The 20,362-nt window shown below is 42.4% G+C and overlaps 1 protein-coding gene across 9 annotated transcripts in view; it reads right to left on the bottom strand.

Moving 5' to 3' along the window:
• Nucleotides 1-12,682: 12,682 nt before the first annotated feature.
• DCUN1D4 (defective in cullin neddylation 1 domain containing 4) overlaps nt 12,683-20,362 on the bottom strand; it is an 84,789-nt gene continuing 77,109 nt past the window's right edge. For 8 of the 9 annotated variants that reach the window (XM_042984554.1, XM_042984551.1, XM_042984555.1 and 5 more), the window contains 3 exons: nt 18,345-18,449; nt 16,115-16,217; nt 12,683-16,010 (listed from right to left, as the gene is read on the bottom strand). In XM_042984554.1, the coding sequence (XP_042840488.1) occupies nt 15,955-16,010; nt 16,115-16,217; nt 18,345-18,449 (264 nt within the window). In that variant the 3' untranslated portion in view covers nt 12,683-15,954. The remainder of the gene's footprint in view (nt 16,011-16,114; nt 16,218-18,344; nt 18,450-20,362) is intronic. The other variant, XM_042984553.1, reaches the window with a different exon arrangement.

The following is a 20,362-nucleotide window of genomic DNA, read 5'->3' on the forward strand; positions in this document are numbered from 1 at the left end:
CAAGTTCATAAGATTTAGAATTGTTATATTTTCTTGATGGATTGAACATTTTATAGGTATGAGAGATCCCACTTCATCTTCAGTAACATGGATTGCCTTGAAATCCACTTTGTCTGATGTTAGAATTGCTTACCAGCCTTCTCTTTGTTAATGTTTGCAATGACCTATCTTTATCTACCTTATTATTTAAATATTTTGGTATTTAAGATTTGCCTCTTGTAGGCAGCATGTAGGGTGGCCTCTTGTAGGCAGCCTCTTATAGGGCAGTTAGAGTGGTGGTGTTGTTCTGAACATCTTTGACTTTTAAGTAGTGTAATTCATGCATTTACAATGAATCTAAATTACTGATATATGTGGGTTTACATGTACCATCTTACTAATTATATTTATATTATATATACCGTGTTTGTTTATCTCTTATTTTAATTAATTAGATTACTCCATGGCTTCCCTTTTATTAACTTGTCCTACATTCTTTACCATTTATATCGGATAGGATTTCAATTTAGCATGAACAATTTCGTTTATTATTTCTCAGACTGCAAAACTGCTGGGAACACATTCTCTTGATTTTCAGTTATCTGAAATGATCTTTGCCTTTATTTTTGAAGGATATTTTCACTGGGTGTAGAAATTCTGGGTTAACAACCTTATTATAAATTTATAGCCCACAAGGTGTTGGTCCAAGATCTTCTCAATTTCATTGTGTTTGATGAGGAGTGATGGTTACTGAAATGGCTGTCCTCCTATATACAGTGTTTTTGTTTATACCCTGCTACTTTTGTGATTTTCTCTTTTTCTTTAGTTTTCAGCAGTTTGACTATTATGTGCCTAGGCACGGTTTTATTCATAATTATTTTGTTTTGGGTCTCCTGAACTTCTTAAATCTGTAAACGTATGTGTCGCAATAAATTTGGGGGAAATTCTAGTCTCTGGTTAGATCTTTGCTGTTGTCCCATAGATGCATGAGCTTCTATTCATTTTTTAAAAATGTCCCCCTCTTCTTCATATCGGATTAATATCCATTAATCTATCTTCATTTATATTGAATCTTTCCCCATGAATTTTTAACATTCAGGTATTGTATTTTTTACTCCTAGAATTCCCATTTGGTTGTGTTTTATAGTTCTTATTTCTCTCTTGAGATCTCCCATTTTTATCCTTATAACAACTGTTTTCCCTTCTGATTTTTGAGCCAGTTATAATGTCCACTTTAAACTTCTTATCTATGAAGCCTAACATCTGGATCACCTCAGGACCAGTCTCTGCCGATAGTTTTATCTTTTGAGATTTGGTTATATTTTCTTGGGTCTTCATTATAAGTAAGTTGGGGTTGTATCCTGGATATTGTGATTGTTTTGTTGTGGAAACTCTGGGTTCTGTTAAACTCCTCCAAAGAGTGTTGGTTAATTTGCTTAGATTCAAATAGCAAACTCTGCCTATTGTGTGGCACCTCAAAATGCATTTCAGTATTTTTATCTTTAGCTGTGCCACTTGCAAACTGTCTTGCATATGCAAGGTTTAGGGATTAGTTGAAGATTTGGGCAGAGTTAATACTCAGAATTTGGGACTTCTCCCTTCTGACTCTGTTTCTGGGATTCCTCCTCACTTTCTAGAGGCTGTGGTTGTCCTGAAATCTGTCTTCTGGTTATTTGAAAGACTGCAGGGTTTCTATGAAAGTTTTACTCTCCCCATGTGGTGCAGACTATGGCATAACTAAAAGCTAAAAAGCTAAACTAAACTAAAAGCTATAAAAAATGGAAAACCTTTTTTTGTGCCATTCTCTTAATCCAGGTGTCAACTTACCTTCAGATTCTGCCTGTTTTTGCTTACTCTCCAGTGCCTTCAGGTTATTTGTTTTTAATTTATTTACAGCACTTTATAGTTTCTACTCGTACATGTGGCTGCTTTTTAAGATTTTCTGTCCTTGTTTTTCTAGAAGTTTTACTCATATGTTGCTTTCTATTTGTCCTCTTCAGGTATTTGCAGCATTCCTGAATTGGGGCTTCTTGTCTTTCATTAGTTTAGGAAAATTCTTGAACAATGTTTTAAAATATTGCTTCTGCCACTTTCTCTGTCCTCTTTCTCCAGGACTAAAATTATTTGTATTTTAGACCTATTCCCTGTGCCATAAATCTCTGACTTGTCTCTATATTTTCCACTTCTTTTTTTTTTTTTTTTTTAATTTCTTTGGGCTTCAGTTTGGATTTTTTCTGACATATCTTTTATTCATTAATTCTGTCTTTGTTGGGTTTTATCTTCTATTAAATCCAATCCACTGAGTTATTTATTGCATCTATTAAATTTTTCAGTTCTAGAATTTCCATTTGATTCTTTTTTATAGTTTCCAGTTCTCTGCTGAAAGTCTGTCTTATAGATATAATTCATAGTTATTTAAAGTCCATGTTAGATAACACTACTATCTCAATTTCCTACGAGCGTCTTATCTATTGGTTTTTCTCCTTTCTTAAAAAAAAGTCTTGTCATTGGGGCACCTGAGTGGCTCAGTGGGTTAAGTGTCTGACTCTTGATTTCAGCTTAGATCATGATCTCGAGGTGCATGGGATTGCTTGGGCCCTGCATCGGGCTCTGCACTGCCAGTGCAGAGCCTGCTTGGGATTTTTTCTCTCCCCCTCTCTCCCTGCCCCTGCTACACTTGTGCTTTCTCTCTCTCTCTCTCTCTCTCTCTCTCTCTCTCTCTCTCAAAAATAATCAATATGGGGCACCTGGGTGGCTCAGTCAGTAGGGCGTCTGACTTTGCCTCAGGTCATGATCTCATCATTTGTGGGTTCAAAGCCCCTCATGGGGCTCTGCACTGACAGCTCAGAACCTGGAGCCTGCTCTCCACAGAACCTGTGTCTCTCTCTTCCTCTCTGCCCCTCCCCTACTTGTGCTCTCTCTTTCAAAAATGAATAAACATTAAAAAAAATAACAAACATTAAAAAGTCTTGGCCTTTTTGTTATTTTTGACTGATTAACATTTAACAAACATTGTGTATAGACAATGAAGTTGTAGACATAAAGTTCTGTATGATATTTCTTTTTAAAAATTTTTTTAACATTTATTCATTTTTCAGAGACAGCGAGAGACAGAGCGTGAGTGGGGGAAAGGCAGGGAGAGAGGGAGACACAGAACGTGAAGCAGGCTCCAGGCTCTGAGCTGTCAGCACAGCTGACAAGCCCCGATGTGGGACTTGGACTCAAAGACCACTGAGAGATCATGACCTGAGCTGAAGTCAGATGCTTAACCAACTGAGCCACCCAGGTGCTCCCTGTATGATATTTAACAAAAGAAAGATTATTTCAAGGTTTCAAGAGTCTTAAAGGTACCTAAATGTAGACCTCAAAAAGTGGAGCAAAGACAGCTGGGAAAATGCATTCCGGTCTTAGAACTTTGGGGACTAGAGCTGCTTCAACTCTCCCTCAGGGACCTGCTCATCTCAAAGCTGCTTCTCACTGCTGCTCTGGGTTAACCAGCTTTTACTTCTGACTTACTGACATATAAACCATGTCAAATGACAATCGACCTCAGATCTTCATGACATTCTGGATCTCATACCCACCTATTTCCTCCTGACTGATTCAGCACAGTTTAGTTCAAATTCCTGAAAAAGAGAATATGAGAGGCTCAGCCAACAGATTGGTACCCGTCGGGAATGGTGTGTATTCCTAGTCTAGTCAGTCATAGCCGTAACCATAGGTGTGAACTCACATGTTCAAAAAGGGCAGCAAGATCAGGCTTGGAGGGAAGTCCCAGCAGAACCAAGGATCATCACATCTAGTATAGTCTGAAAAAATTGATGACAGCATCATTACATTTTATGTTATTGTCTTCATCTATTAGCTTTCCTGAAGATAAATTACCTCATTGTTTTAAATTTGAATTCCATTTTTCATGAGTGAATAGAATTTTACTTCACATATGAATAAGCCATGGAAGATATATATATATAGATATATAGATATATATATATAGATAGATAGATATATATATATATATTTTTTTTTTCTTGTTTTTTCCAGAGAGAAGTTACATCTGAATCAGTTAGGCAGTTAGACTGAGGGCAATCACGTCAGGGATTGAGTTGATTCAGAACTGAGCTCTAGTCCTATGAGTACTGGTCTATTTCTAGCTCATCCTTACTTGTAAACCCCTCTAGCTTCTCAGAGTCCTAATCGTAAGTCTGGGGGTTTACCAAAGCCCATCCTCCTCAGCAGACTCTGAACTCGAATTTTATCACCCCGTATCAAAGAGTCCTTCAAAAGACTCAGTGAGTCATGTCAGTGAGCCCTCAGCCTCTGCTTTCACTTTCAGAATGGGCTATTTTCTGAAGGGAAAAAAGTGACCTCAAATACTACCTCATCTCTCTTGGCTTCTTTCTTCTTCTAGATCTTTGCCCAACAAATGTTCACTTCCTTAGTAGCCTTTCAATTCCTCAAGCAGATTCTAAAAACATCTTGCCTAACTTTTGAAGCTATCTTTATGAGGAAGTTGTCAAGACAGCCACTGTAGGAAGCAAACTTCATCTGCTGTCTACATACTTCCCAAGAATGTCACCAATTTATAATAAGAACTGGTCTTATTTCCCAGGACCTTTGGTCCTTCCATATTATAAAAGATTTTATAGCTAACTTTTACATTAATTGTTGCACCTGGTGGTTTTTCTCAAGGCCATCATAGCACATTCTCTCTTCTTGCCCCGTTGCCTCAGAGAGACCCCAAGTTTGGCCTAAGCAACTCATGAAGGTAGAAAAGGGTTATCTAGTGGGATATACATGTCCTCCTCTACTCCAGTCATCACTTTTTTAAATGTTTATTTATTTTTGAAAGAGAGTTTGTGTGTGAGGGGGACAGAGGATCCGAAGCGGGCTCTGCACTGACAGCAGCGAGCCCAATATGGGGCTCGAAATCACAAACCATGAGACCGTGAGATCATGACCTGAACTGAAGTTGGACGCTCAACTGACTAAGCCACCCAGGCACCCCACTTTTTTGTTTTGGATGAGGGTTGTGATTTCTCCCACTTTGCCTGGCACATGGGTAATGACAAGTGTTAATCTAATGGGATAGTTAGGACAAAGTGAGACATTTGAGTGGACCCTATTTACCACCATGACATGAGACTTTCCATAAGAAAAAAACTATCACCTCTCCCCTTGTTTCCTAATATGTCCACAGATCATTCTGGCTGGTCTTACACAATCACAACCACCAATGGCCAGGCTTCTCAAGAACTCTCCAGCTCTTATGCGAGCTGGACTTTAGCTCTCTCATCAAACAGGAGACACATTTGGAAAGTGACAGGGGTTACCCAGCTATCATTTGATTTCTCACATTGAGGGAACCTTCAGAATATGTTTTCCAACCCTTCCACTTGACTATCACATTGAGGTATAGTCTCCCATCTTCTGAGGGACCTGATATTAGGACTCCTTGGTCCATGGAATTATTCCAATTAGTCTCCAAAGCTTGGGTTTGCGCAGTACAGGGTTGGATAATGATGGGGAAAGTCAACCTCTGATTCTTTTTCTCTATTAAATGTGTTACCATGCCAATGATGTCACAGTCCTGGTGGGGAGGCCCACCCAGATCCATTCTTCAGCTTCCTCCCATTACCATCCATTCCATTTCTAGACTGCTCCCCACAGGAGTGGTTGTCTCTTATCTAGTTAGGTTCTTAGTCTCCTACACTTCCATCCTCCAGAACATCCTTCAAGATCTCCTGTTTGTCAGGTGGGACTCTAGCCCTGGAGATGGCCCGCAGGAAGAAACTAGAGCACCATTGGGTGAGTCCTCTTCATCTAAGTAGTCATAAATTGTCTTTCTACCTTAGTATCTCAGTCTCTGTAGAGCTTACTGTATTCTTGGGAAAATCTGACCTCCTCTGATGTTTGTTCCAAATTAGTAAGGGATAGTCTGGTATTCCTCATATTGTAACTCTGAGCACAGCGTGCCCTCTCATCCCACTTTTTCTTTTAATCTACCAGATGACCCATGCCAGTATCCCAGAATAATCACACAAATGTCATCATCCATTGTGCCTGCAGCTTGAAAGCCACAGAAAGCCACTGGCTGGATGGCACCACTCCAGTAACTTAGGAAGTTTCTCACGCTTGCCTTAGTCTTTCTCTGCTACCTTCTTACACATGAGGTCTTTCTGCCCAAGTGTGTTAACTCTTCACAGGGATTGACCACAGGGCTGGTCTGGATTTGAAGACTAGTAGGTATGGCATCTCAACTATGGAGACTTCCACTTTGTTTTACCACCCCTTTACCTAGAAAACAATGCAAAGTATATGCAAGCCTTCAAGGATACATGGTAGTTCAAACCAGTGGACATGGCGTCACTGGGTTTCCCTTACTTTTATTTCTCTCGAGGCAATTAGACCTATTCCTTAATCATTTCTCGTTCTCCTCAGGGGCTCTTCCATACTTCTATCTCTCTCCTTGAACCTCCTACTTCTCCCTTCCCTCTCTCAGTAGAAATCTTTGAATCAGTCTCTGAGATCAGGTCTCATAAGGTGACACCATTTAACTGCCGCCTACTCATAGCCATTTCCCCCTCTTGTCTCAGGGGAAAACTGGTCCCTTGCCCTAAGTCTCCACTTGGCTGTAGGGTTGGTTCTTCCTCCTGCTTATCTCCAGTCCCTCATTCCATCACCATCTCCTTTCTCTCCTTTATCTTGAGAATAAAAAGGTCTTATACTCCACTTCAAGAAAGGAGGGAAAAGCAGCAGGTTCACTGGCCATAGTAACATGTAATAACTACTCGAACTGGTTTTAAACTTGTCCCTGCTGATCAATGACAGCTTTGTGTCATCAGTACCCATGTGTGATATTGTGACTGATAATAAGAAATGTGCATTTGGTTTTGATCCCAGATCCTGGCATAGTTCCTAAACCCCTTGGTAATTCCCTAAGTGATGAGAGGATTATGATACCTTTGTAATGTTAATGAGGTGATTTTTAGAAAGCCCCTAGGTAACCTAAGGATGGGGCTGGCTTCCAGGGAAACTAACCATGTGGTTAGAGAGTTGGAACCTTCAGTCCCACCCCCTTGCCCCCACGTCCATAGAAGGTCTGGAGATTGAGTTCAATTACCAATGACCAATGATTTAATCAATTGTGCCTATGTAATGAGGCCTCCATAAAAACTCCAAGAGACGGGGTCCAGAGAGCCTCCCGGTTGGGGAACTCATGGAATTTGGGGGAAAGTGGCACACTTGGAGAGCATGAAAGCTCCATGCCCCTTCCCACAAATCGTTCTCTATGCATCTCTCCATCCAGGTGTTCCTGAGTTACATCCTTTTATAATAAACTGGTAAATGTAAGTAAATATTTCCCTGAGTTCTATGAGCCACTCTAGCAAGTTAATTGAACCCAAGGACGGGATGTGGAAACCTCCAACGTATAGGCAGTTGGTGAGAAGCACAGGTGACAAATGCTCTTGCAACTGGTGTCTGAAGTGGAGGGGGGATGTGGCGCGGTCTTGTGGACTCAGCCCTTAAGCTGTGGGATCCACCCAGGTAGATAGTGTCAGAATTGAGTTAAATGCTTAGTGGTGTTGGAAAACTCACACACATCAGACCATGCCTTTGAAAGCCAGCCCCACACTTCTGAGTTAGCCAATCAGCAATATTCTTACTCCAGTGACCTCAATTTCATGGCTGAAGTACAACCAATCCATAAACATTCCCACTTCTGAAACTGGCCAATCCCTGAACGTCGTGTGTTCCTAGAACTCGATAAAATTCGCAGGAGAGGGGCACCAATAACCCTATCGGAGACCCAAGCAGCACGCACAGGGCTCCCGTGCCTCAACTTTCCTCGTGGCAAAATTTTCTCTACACCACGTGGCCCCCTCAGCAAATTGTTGGAGGTGGACACATCCGAGTTGAATCCTCACTCTCCCCACCTTCCGGCCACGTGACTTAGCACAAGTTACGTAAACGTTCTGAACCTCCATTTCTTCCACATGTTTCCCATGACGGTTGAAAGGTGTCTCAGGAGATGAGCGTAAAGCACGTCGCCTGGCTGGCCGTCTTCTCTTCTGAAAGGAGCTAAACGATGCCAGTAAGCCACCAACTGGCCTTCCTGTCTTCATCCTTCGGATCCATCACAGCTTGCTAGCAATCAACTCTCAAAACAAAGTCCATGAATATATGCACGATATTCAGCGTCTAAAGTAACAAAGATGATTGTGTTGAACCAGAAAATCTAATTGTTTTCTGGTTCCCTCTCATGAGCCTGTCACCTACAATGTCATCTCATAGTGGTCAGAATTCAAAAAGTACTCTGCCTAAAAGACCCATAAAAGTCTATTCCCTTACACCTCCGATTTCCACGTTGGAGCAAGGGGCGGGGGGGGGGGGGTGGTTGTGGGTGCCTTCTAGCAGCCTGTTCTTTTAACAGGGAGGGTAGAGGTGGGGTAGGGGGAGACCCAACTGCTTAGCTGCAAAGATTCTGACAGACTCCACAAAAGAACATATGCTGTATGAAGACTGACTCAATTCTGATGACGCGGAGAAAGCACAGGCTCTCTGCTAGCCTGCGTGTTCTCCCTGCTACTGAGACTTGGCTCTCCGAAAATCTGTTAGCAGGCGAACTCCCCGCTTTCCGAGCACTCGTCCATACCTTGGTCCCGCTTGCCCCACTGCTCCCCACGGAAGTTCTCCTCCCCCTAAGTCCCTCTGCCGTATTGTCAGACCCTTCTCACCTCCCAGCATCTCAGCTTCCCACTCCCCATGCTGAACCTCGGGGGTCTTCCTCCCAGGAGTGTCCTCCCTTCTACAGAAAATGCCTAGTGGCTGGGCCCCGGGGAAGGAAAACTGACCCTCCCGTGCCCCTCCTGTGCCCCTCCTGTGGAGAGCGGGCTGGGGTGCTCTGCACCAGTTTCCTCCATCAGCTAAGCGGGCAGGCTCAGGGCCGATCTCCAGAGGATGGCAGAGGGCTACACCCTCTGTAAGAGGGCAAAGGGAGCATTCACACCTGCTAGAAGCCTCACACTGTGTGCGAGTTTTCCACTACAGTCAGCCTTCCCCAGAGTGAACTTTGGTAATCTGGGAAGGTGTGCCTCCACCAGGAAACACGCTCGACTGTCCCGCTGCTTGATTGTAGCTGCCTCGGTACATTCCTTATCATTTGTCAGGAGATACTTCTTCTGTTGGCATCTTTTCATCAGTTGTATCGCTACCTCTTGGTGACAACCACAAACTCCTGTCCTGAAAAGCCTAATCTAATGCCGCCCCTATTGCTATCTTTGCATACACGACTAGACGCCCCCCGAGAGCTCTCCTCGGCCGAGTCCCCATCTATCCCTATAATGCCCTACTCTCCAGAGAACTCTAGGCTCCGACTGAGCTGGTGTCTTTCTCATCTACCATTTATTTGTAAGTGGCTGATGCCACTTACAGCCAATGGGCACAAGACCCCCAGGTCCTTTCCAATTCTTCAGTCTGGTGATTTTCTATTTACTCCAGTCCCCACTCTGCACTTACACGTTAATGCCCGTGTTCCCAATTTCACACAGGAGCCCTGCCTAACATATAAAGTTTGTTGATACAATGATTATACTGAGAATCTGAAAATCAACCTTGATTACAGCAATAAAGGAGGAATAAGAACTTGAAGCGTTTATGAGCACTCTGAGACATGCAGAATAGGTTGCTAAAATGCACGTATTAATCTATCGGGATTATGTGTGATGGAATCACAACCCTCGTCCAAGTCCCATTCTCAAAATGGACTGGGTAGGAGCCCTCACAGGCAATGAAGCCGAAACACGTAAGAAGCAAGGAGACATGAAATGCAGTGGCCCTTAATATACTATTGAAAGTTGGCCAACACTTTTTGGTGAATTAGCTCACTGGCTGTGAGTACAGCTGCAGCTCTTCTTTATCATCACATTTATCCCAAGATTTCTAGAAAACGCTAGCTTGAATTTCAGATATTCAAATGTAGGCAATTCTGAGACGTCTCTGGAAAAACACAAACGCTCCTCAGCTTACTCCCTTCCTGCCCTGGTTCTTCACAACCCACATGCTTCAGGGAGTGATTGCAAAGGAATTTTTTTCAAAGGACTGAATACACTTCTCCAGAAGAGATTTACATTTTAAATGATGTTTTAAGACATTTCCATTTAATTACTACAGACAATTTCTGTTTTTCGGTCTCCAATTATTATTCTCAGCATAGTCTACTTACTCACCATAATTTCTAAGCAAGTACTTGGACACACGGGATGATTTTATTTTTTGTTATGGCAATTGAAGATAAATGTTAGGAATGAATTTGGCGGGGGGGGGGAAACCCAAACTATTTTTTGCTGAATGGGCCGAAAGTGGCAAAAGTGGTCTATTTTGGATTATCTTCTGCCCTAAATGCTTAGATAAGTAGACAGGGCCAGCAAGCTTGAGGTGTTCTTTCCTTACGTGATAGGTTTGTTTCCTCTCTAGCTGTAACTAAGTTCCACTGGCAATTCTTCTCTAAAGGAATCATGAAAGCTTTTCTCTCACCTTCTGCCTGAAAGTTATTCTTCACACTAAGATTTGGGGATAACGTTCAAGCAAGTCATATAGGATGATGTAATGCATACTGCACCACAGAGAACACGTCCTGCCTTCCTGTTGGTTCAAAGAAAGCAAGAAAGGTGCTGTCCAGAAGTAGCTAATTCTCTTCCTCACTTCTGTAGCCCTGGGGTGGACTCGGTGACCTTCCGTCTTTTCCTGTGGGTGTTTGTCATTTTTCAGTTCACTTTCCTCTTCATCCCCTTATTGCAAAAAGTGGTCTTTAAAAATGCTCTTCCTTTGAAGCAAACTTCCTATAAACTTTTTTTTATTTTTATTTTTTGAAGTTTATTCATTTTTGAGAGGGGGTGGGAAATGACAGAGAGAAAGAGAAACATAGAATCCGAAGCAGGCTCCAGGCTCTGAGCTGTCAGCACAGAGCCCAATGCAGGGCTCGAACTCATGAACTGTGAGATCATGCTCTGAGCCGAAGTTGGGCGTTTAACCGAATGAGCCACCCAGGTGCCCCCTGTAACCCTTTTTCCTTCGGAAGTCTGCTGCAACGCACCTCAGCTGGGTTTTTTGTCTTGAGCAGGCATTAGTGATTTATTCTCTCCCCAGTCTACCCTGTTTGTTACATTGCTGGAGAACTTTATTTCAATTCCTCTGAATTTTTTTAAATGTTTATTTTTGAGAGAGAGAGAGAGAGGGACAGGAGGAGAGGCAGAGACAGACAGAGAGAATCCCAAACAAGCTCCATGCTGCCAGGGTAGTCCAACGTGGGGCTCAATCTCACGAATGAGATTGTGTGTGACCTGAGCCGAAATCAAGAGTTGGACACTTAACCGACTGAGCCACCCAGGCACCCCTCAAGTCCTGTGAATTTTCATATAGACTAGTATTGCCCAGAGAAACACATCTCATATTCCTATTTTGTAGCACTGGATGAAGCGGCCTGTGGTTTTCTGCTGTTTGCTGTATCCCAGGTTGGGTCCTCGGTCCTAACACTGGCCACCTCCCACTCCTTACTATCCATATAGAATTAAGCTCTTCCCTTCATTCCAACCACCGCCTTTGTAGGTGTCTGCAAGAGTATCTTCCTGATTTGATCCTCAGCTTTTGGTCCAAATTATCGTTGAAACACCATCGACAGCACCAGTTTAAACAGAGTGCGTCTGGATTCTGTATGATAGGAATCTTGTCTTCGACCTCCGGTCTTACTTTCAAGCTTCTGGGAGTCTTAAAGTCTGGATCAGTCCTTGAGGATCTTCTCATCTTTACGCGAGGTTTCTTAGCTCCTGGCAATTCTCTGCCAAGTGCGAACTGTGTGACTTGCTTCCTTCCGCGTACATTTTCTGGGCACCCACTCCGGGCCAGAGGTCCTGCCACCAGGGAGCGGATATTCTAACGTGAGACACTTTCAGAGAGCAGTAACCAGGACTGACACACACTAGACACTAACCGCACGGTAGCGCTGGAGGCAGTTAAGAGTGGTCATTTCCGTCCGGCTCTGGCACGTAGTAGACACTCCGTTATCTGCTCGGTATTTTAGAAATATATAACATGCGGTTGTAGATCTTCTCATCACAGTTTGGCTGAGGAGCGTTTGTACTGTATCTGGAACCGTTCTGGCTTAAAAGAGACTAAAGAGGAATGACAGCCAGATGCAACGCTTTCCTCCAGATTATGAAAACAAAATTGCTATCAAGGCCAATTATCGGTACAAACAGAGATTTTAATCTGTGCTGTATATTAGGTAATAGTCTTGGATCAATGTTAAATTTCTGGAGTGTGATCACTGTATTGCGGTTATAAAAATGTCCCTGTTTCAAAATTGGAGGTCTGGAGCTTCGTAATGTAATTTACTCTCAAGTTCAGAAACAAGCGTACCTATCCACAGAGAAGGGCGCACACACCCACACACTCGGTGGTACAGAAAAGGTGGCAAAATGTTAACGAGCAGAAAATCTGGGTGACAGGTATATGGATGGGTGTTCACTGTATTCTTCCGGGTTTTTTTTTCTCTATAGCTTTGAAATTCTTTAATATAAAGAATTGGCACGGGGGGGGGGGGCGGCGAGGAGAGGAGAAAATAAAAGATAAAAATACTCTGGAACTACCTTCAGTGGTTTTTGAAGCAAAACCCCGGGAAGTGAAGAAAGAATTGACAAGTCAGTTCTGAAACCAAACACAAATACTTTTTATTTATGGGATATCATTTTACATCAATTCCATGAAAACCTAAAACCAGTTTGCTGTACTCAAGTTAGGTGGCATAACAGTATTGTAGTTAAGCTGGAGTCACAGGACTTGCACGCGTTTATGGATGTAATGCAAATACTGACGACACGAAGCGTTCACAGTTACAGGTTGGCTGCTGTCCACTTAACAGTAACCCCCAAGGGAAAGGATTCTATGATAAAAAGCAACCCATGTTTTGGTCTCATTTACAGACACCCAACGTTTAGTTGGTCAATGAATTCTATACATTTATTATACAACATATGAAAGAATAAAAGATAAGGCTTACAGAGGTATTTTAGCAGTTGTAAGAATAAAAACCAAGGGCACAAACTAACTTGGAAAGCTTTCTGTATAAACTTCAAAAGCACTGTTAAAATGGAGACTTGAGAGGCAACAGATGTCCGTTGTTAAATGAGAATCTAGAGGGGTGTCTGGTCAGATTCTGTAAAAACTTAATTCAGAGTTCATGCTTCAAAAAAGCGGCATGTAACATTACAGTGGGTGTTCATGGCAAATCAAATCATGAAACTTCTGACCTACCAGGAAACACCGAGAAGTTGTATTCCATGACAACAGAGTATTGCAATGTGTAGTTCAAAACACAGTGGAAAGAGAGAAAAGGTGTAGACAGGTAAGAAAGAAAAACCAGAAGAAGGCACCCTAATTTCTTTAACATTAACCACTAAATAAGTGTCTGATGACTGCTCAATTTTATGTAACTTAGGAACATTTTTAAGAGAAAAGTATCTTATTACTCATTTGGCCCCTTTTCTGCTCCCTAGAAACAAGTGCTGACTGCATAAAATCAAGAACTGAGGGCAAGCACTCCACAGTCACAGAGGCTTATTTTTCAAGGAAGTTTGAAAATTATTTGGAGTTTTCTAAATATGCAAGATTATCATCACGTTGGAATACCTACTTTCACATTCTGTACCACGAACAGTTTTCACTCGGGTTTTCCGCCCATCATCAAAATGTTCACTATGGATGAAATGTAACGTCTCCCCATAACAATCCTTTTATTTTAGGATTAACTGTGCTTAGTGTTTAAAACATTCTCCAGTTTCTAACAATAACTTTTACAACAACTTTATCTGTGATTCATACTTGTTTAAACAAAACTGCAATTGATCAAATTTAAGAACCGTGGCCATTAAAGTGTGTTTTTGTTTTTTTAACTTTACAGGATACTTTTGGAAACAAATCAAGTTCTTCGCCAATTCAGACTTGGCGATGGCCAATCGCCACTGGAGTAACAGGCACCCGTTGGAACGGAACCCCTTGCAACACATCGGTCCCAAGAGCTGTGCTTGCCATCAACACCTTCTATGCTTCTCAGGTATTAATTTGTGCAAACTGGTATGAATTTGTAAGGTAGAAGTGAGTCTACAATTCCTAAGCAAGGAATGATCAAGTATGCTTAATCACTACAGAGTTTTTCACACTTCTGGTTTATTTCACAGCAAACCAAACATTTCTATTTGGTAGAAAAAGGAAGTAATTTCACTCTACCATATCATGATTTTGTATATGCACACACACCGTATATACATACAAAATTTCTGTCTTTGGTGGTTCAGTTAGGGAAAAAAATAATATGAAAATCTGAACACTGTTTGCAAATAAACTGTGACATAGTGGTCAAGAGTAGCATCGTCTGTGTGCTTTACTCATTTAATGCCATTTAAAGGTTCACATTTAATCCAAAAGATTTTTTTGGCCAGATTTTGAAATAACCCAAACCTCTTCCAATCATTATTTAATCATGGATCCTGCTCACATCTATAGGATTCATTTGTTCAAATGCACCATTAGCTTTTTACTTGGTTTATATCATTAGACTTTTATGTTTTCACAAAACTTTAGGGACTAAATCAGGCATTCAATAGCACCAGTTAGTTGAGGGGAAACATGTTACCTAAAAATTTCCTCAAGAAGGGTAAGGCAAGGGGGGGAAAAAAAAGACACAGCATACAAACCCCCAAATACCGTCCTGTTTACTCTTGTTTCCTCATCCACATAAATAATGGCTATCACCTTTCTGTACAAATTACCCAGGTAATGAATGACGAGTGGCCCCTCCAGGAAAGGTCCTACTGCGTAATAAAGTTAGCTCAATGCTGGTGGTTTCGTGTCCACTGCCTGCAATGGACATTCTGCCAGGGAAAGCCTAGCATGAGAGAAACGAAACGAAACGAAACGAAACGAAACGAAACGAAACCTCTCGCTTACAGTAGAGTTCTTTTTCCAAAAAACTAGAGAATTAGACACCGTGAAAGCTTAACTGAAAATCCAAACCACAACTAGAAGTGCTCTGCGGTGACAAACTGCCAGCGAACCATTCGGCTTCCACGGAGGAGGCGAAATCAAGGTTATTTCGAATGGCACGGGAAGCATCGGCAGACCCAACACTGACTAGGAGAATGCAAAAGGAGAAACAGAACCGCTGAAGGAAGTTTACGAGAGTTTCAAGCTCGTTTTCAAAAGGTGCGATTTTCATTTGTTCACGTGTACCTATATTCGAACTATTCCGGCTTTAACATCAGAGGATAAAATCCTACACCTGGCATGGTGGAAAGGCTTGTGGCATGGTGCGTGTCTGTATGTTCAAGTAATTAGAACTTCCGTCGTTTAAAAGCGCTCATATTTAAGTAAACCAAATTATATTTGGTATATGCCTCTGAAAATTTAGGACTCCCACCTGCTTCACGAAAGTTGGCCTCTTAAACAAGAAGGTTAATTCAGGTAACATTTGCTTGTGGTAACAGTTGTTCTCTCTTGTTTTCTGAAATGCTACATTTGAGACCAAATAAAGTAGAATTGGTTCGTCTGAAAAAAGGGACTAAGAAATATGCCACAAAAATTATTTTTACAATACAGTTTTGCAGAAATAATCTCTAGGTGAAGCTTTTTCTTTTTATACACATATACAAAATTTAAACAGCAATATACACATCATCACAGTGAGGACGTTGGCAAATTCACCAATCTGTAGTGTAAATACAAACCGCAAAGCAGCCTTCCAAGAGAACAATGCTACACAGCAAGCAGAGCTGACCCGTTCCATAGCAAACACCACAACGTCCCTGCAGAAGGGAGACAGTGCAAGAAAAGCAGCATGCGCTTGGATACAAACAGCAATTTATGGCTAATGGTTGACATATCTGTGGTAACAGTGACTCTCTCGCTGCTATGCATAAAGTCCTAGGACATCTGTTTGTCTTTATACCACTCCACAAACTCGTCCAACAAAACTGGCCCTAAAGAGAGAGAGAAAACAACACGGCTATGAGGCTCTTCCTCACAGGGGGATGTGCGAATGCACGGTGGCGGGGGTGTGAGGGCGCCCAGCGCGGGTACTTACACGCTCCGTCTTCGTCGTAGTTGCTGAGGTCAAGGTTAATTGTCCTGCTAAACTCTAGCACATTGCACCACTGGTCTTTGTTAATAACTTTGTATTTTGATTGCTGATGGAGGGAAAAGTAATATGAATTACCGACACTCAGAATTAACAAATGGCACGGTTTCAACTGCTGTATGAATCAACATAATCAAGTTCACGAAGGTTAACTCTTTCCACTTGAGGTATGGTAAGCACCAATCGAGGACAAGGATGAGAGAGAGCAAGAGAACTGAAGATGACAATTTGCATTAGAAAAATATTATGAGGGCTCAACACAAAATGACAAGCACATCAAAGAAACGTGATTGTTGTCCCTAGAAGTGAAATTCCTAACCTGCAGAAGTCCTTTTATAAAAAAGAGGTAATTAACCTACTTCACAGAGATACTGCAAGAATTAAAAGAGAGAATTTATGTAAAGCACTTCACTCGGTGCTTGGCAGAAAGCAGGGGCCAGAGAAAGAGCCGCTCCCACGAGTAACGCTGTCCTGAGCGGCACGGCTCACTGCCGGGTGTCAGCACAAAGTACACACAGCAGCGACTTACTGTACGAGAACTTCCGGAGTGCTACCAGCGGTCTCAGAGCTAGGTGCTCTGTCCAGCCACTGAAGAAAGTTACTGTTCTAACAATGCAAAACTTGAATCTGATCACAAAAGTAACAAATCAAGGATACCCATGAAGTGGTTTTTCTATTCCTCTTAGACAAGAAATATGCCGCAGGTATATTTTAAAGTACACGATTCCTGTAGAAAGACTGAAAACTAAAACCCAGATGCAACAGCTTTGGAATCCTAACCACTAAAAATCAGGAACACCGGAAAACAATACAAGTACATCAAAAAGCAAAGAGCTGAGCCAATGGTTTTGAGGATGCAAACACAAGAGAAACTCAAATGAAAGGATCGCTGTGTCCTTTGAAAAGAAAAAAAGCAAACTAATGTAAAAGAGAGAACAAAGCACAGACTACAAGTTGAACCTCCTAAGCAGTGCAAAGCAAACATCAGTCACGGAAACAGTTGAAGATGCTTCTGGAATTGTGCAGTCAGACCTGCTTGCGGCAAGGTCTCTCAGCTAAAACGCACCTCCCACTCAGGCTCAGTCACTCAACTCCAAGAACAAGGACCTATTTCTACTCATTTTCCAAAGAAAGCTAACATGTCACGGGATGGCCAGAGAAATTAGAACAGACCATTCGCAGACATGGATTGCCATGTAAACAGACACTTCTCACAGTAAAACTAGAGTTTTTAGACCTGTCTTGAGGAGTCCTGGTTAGGAACATCAGAAGCAATTTTTAGTAACAGTCCTCAAAGAATCGGATCAGCTGGAAGTGTTTCCGGACCCATGCAAAAAGTGGGTGGCACAGAAGATTACGGCAGGAGTGAAGCCGGTCAGGGTACGGCCCGAGCTTTCCTCAAGGACTCGGCACCCTCATCCTTTCAAGCAAAGGGCACCTTTTAAAGGGTTTGGGGCTGGAGGGCAAGAAGGATGCCATGTGGGACAACCCAAGTAGCTCAAACCTGCATCTCAGATACTCTCAGGTCCTACAGCATCACACAGCATCAAAACCAGCTCCTGAGAACCAGCAGCTCAGCACTTCTGATCATTACCACTTAAAGCAAACAAACAACGATGGAGTGAAACGCTGGCGTTTTTCTAACGCAGACGTGGAGCAAGTGGAAACTGAGGGGGATACTGCCAGTGCGCCTAACGCTCAGGTTGGTCTAGGTCCCCAAGTTCCTGGAGAGAAGACAGATCTCTTATCTATCTAGATGAGACTAGATAACAATATATCACAAACTTCTTTTAGTAAGAAGGCAGAAGGCTGTTTTTTAACCTTTGCTCGCTCAAAGTGGAAATTCATCTAGAGCCACAAAAGAAAGGGAATCTTGCTCATGCAGAGTAGGAAATCCTGACAGAAGTAAAGCTTTCCGAGCGGGGCGAGAGAAAGGAAAGGACAGAGCTCCAGCTGTCTCGCCTGCACCTGCGCCGGGGAGCGATGCGACACATGACCCCACACACAGACACACCCCAAGAAAACGGGTAACTGCTCACGGACAGCAATTACACGTCACCATAATTCCTAAAGGCGGAAAAGTACAACAGACAAAATTACGTGAAATGGTTAAATAAAGTATACTTGGTAGTTCTAAGCAAGCAAACATACATTCCATAAAATAGCAATTTGGTACCTCTAAGAATTGGTGAAAAACTGGAAAAAGGGGCCAGATTTTTCCTAATAACAGTCCCAACATGCACTTGGCAGTGTTTATGTCTAGGCTGCGCTGGTCCTTTTCCTGTTTAACAAACAAAAACAAGGATGAGCCAGATGCCCCCAAATAATAAATTCCAATAATCCAAATTTCTATTTCACTTCGACACAAAATTAGTTAACAGCTCATTTATCATACACCATAAAAACCCTGAACCAAGACTAAGGAGGGGGGAGGGGAGGCAGTCAAACGCAACGGAGGGCTTAATCGTTTTGGTACCGTACCAATTTACCACAGGAAATTCATGTCAGCTGAGTGATCGCCCTAATGCAAAGTGGATCAGTTAGGTAGTAACAATACCGATGATTATTTCATGGGATAAAGAAAAAGCTACAACTCAATCACTCGCCATTTGACATTTCTGATGATCATCCAAATCATTAGTATTGACCCCAAAGCCCGTGACTTAACTGAACAGAATTTAAGGGTTTCGGTTTCCATGCTTAGGAATCAGGTTTCCTTAATAAAAACCATTTTTTCCAACAACTTCATTTCATTGGTAAATGTTTTTCTTATACCTAAACATGCTGGAATTAAATTCAACTCATAATAAATGCTGGGGCTCTGGGGATTCTAAGAGGACGAATGCATCCCCCTACTCTGTGGGAAAACAGTCTAACCTATTACAGTCCTTCTTACCTTGGATTTATTAGATGTGAAATCTCTTAGCAGAATACACCTAACTAGTAGCCCAGTGAAAAACAACATTTTGTAAGGAAACCAGAAGAGAAATATTACATAAACCTGAATATGGGCAGATTAAGCTCAAATTCACTTATATTTGCAATTAGGATCCTCCTCTCTCACTGTCCCCTTCTGTACAAGTTTCCATTCCGGAACTACAAGTGGGTACTTTCTATGCAAAGGGACAAAGGACCTGGGACCATAAGCGGTAACCTCACACATCCAAAGCTAGCCTCCCTGTGGTATTTTTAACTACCGTGGCAATTTGCAGAAGTACTTTTCTACAAAGGGAGAAAGTGCCTGGCTATCTCACTCGGGGTGGACTCTAAACGTTCGCCAAATTAACAGACGATGCTGTGACCACCACTGTCAGCCACATATGCAGCCACACATACCTTCCGATAAAATAAATTGTTACCTCAAGGACTTAATGCTGAAATGCTCTTTAGTACACAGAGAATTTCTGGCCATGACACCGGATTCAGAAGTAAAGGACTAAAACAATACAGCAAATGTGAGGGCCTCACTCAACAACAGCAAACAAGGTAGATGCAGATACAGGAGGATGTGCAACGGGGTCTGTCTTTCGGTCCCGGTCATAAAGCGTAACGACCGTTCTCGTACAGACCGGGTCAGATGGCTCCAAGTCACCCTTCTCTGTTACAGGCCACACAACTGAGTCTGAGGATGGCGGGGGCCCAATTCCACAGTTCAATGCCAACAGGTGGGACCTCCTTTCCACGGCGTTCTCTGCCTGTCTCCCGGCCATGCATACGGGTCTTGCTCAGGGCTGCGGTACTCACTCCCACGGAGAGGAAGACAGTAGAAAAGGTGCTCCCGAGATTGCCCACCTTTTGCCCACCACCTCATTGGTTTGTTGCATTTCGGGGGTTCATACTTCTGTGATGCACTGTGCAAGCAAATGGAAAACTTCCTCTTACCCTGTAACATAGGTGTGGCAGACAGCAACAGCACACCACGCTATAAAGCAATCCACAGAAAAATAAAAAAATAATAACGAGTAAACTGTGGAGAACACACGCGGCACCACAGGACTGGGCCCAAACGTCGTTTGTTGAACAACAGCTCGTGTAGCACAGGGCTGACGCCACCGGCATTCTGGAAAAGCTTTCCCTCTGAGCAGTTTGTCATCATTCACCACACCTAAAATCACTAGTCTTGCCTTGATACATTTGTGCCTTCTTCCAACATCAATGCCTCTGTCCCCATCACAATGGACATACACTAAGGTG

Source organism: Panthera tigris, chromosome B1 (genome assembly GCF_018350195.1).
Source record: "Panthera tigris isolate Pti1 chromosome B1, P.tigris_Pti1_mat1.1, whole genome shotgun sequence".
Taxonomy (NCBI): domain Eukaryota; kingdom Metazoa; phylum Chordata; class Mammalia; order Carnivora; family Felidae; genus Panthera; species Panthera tigris.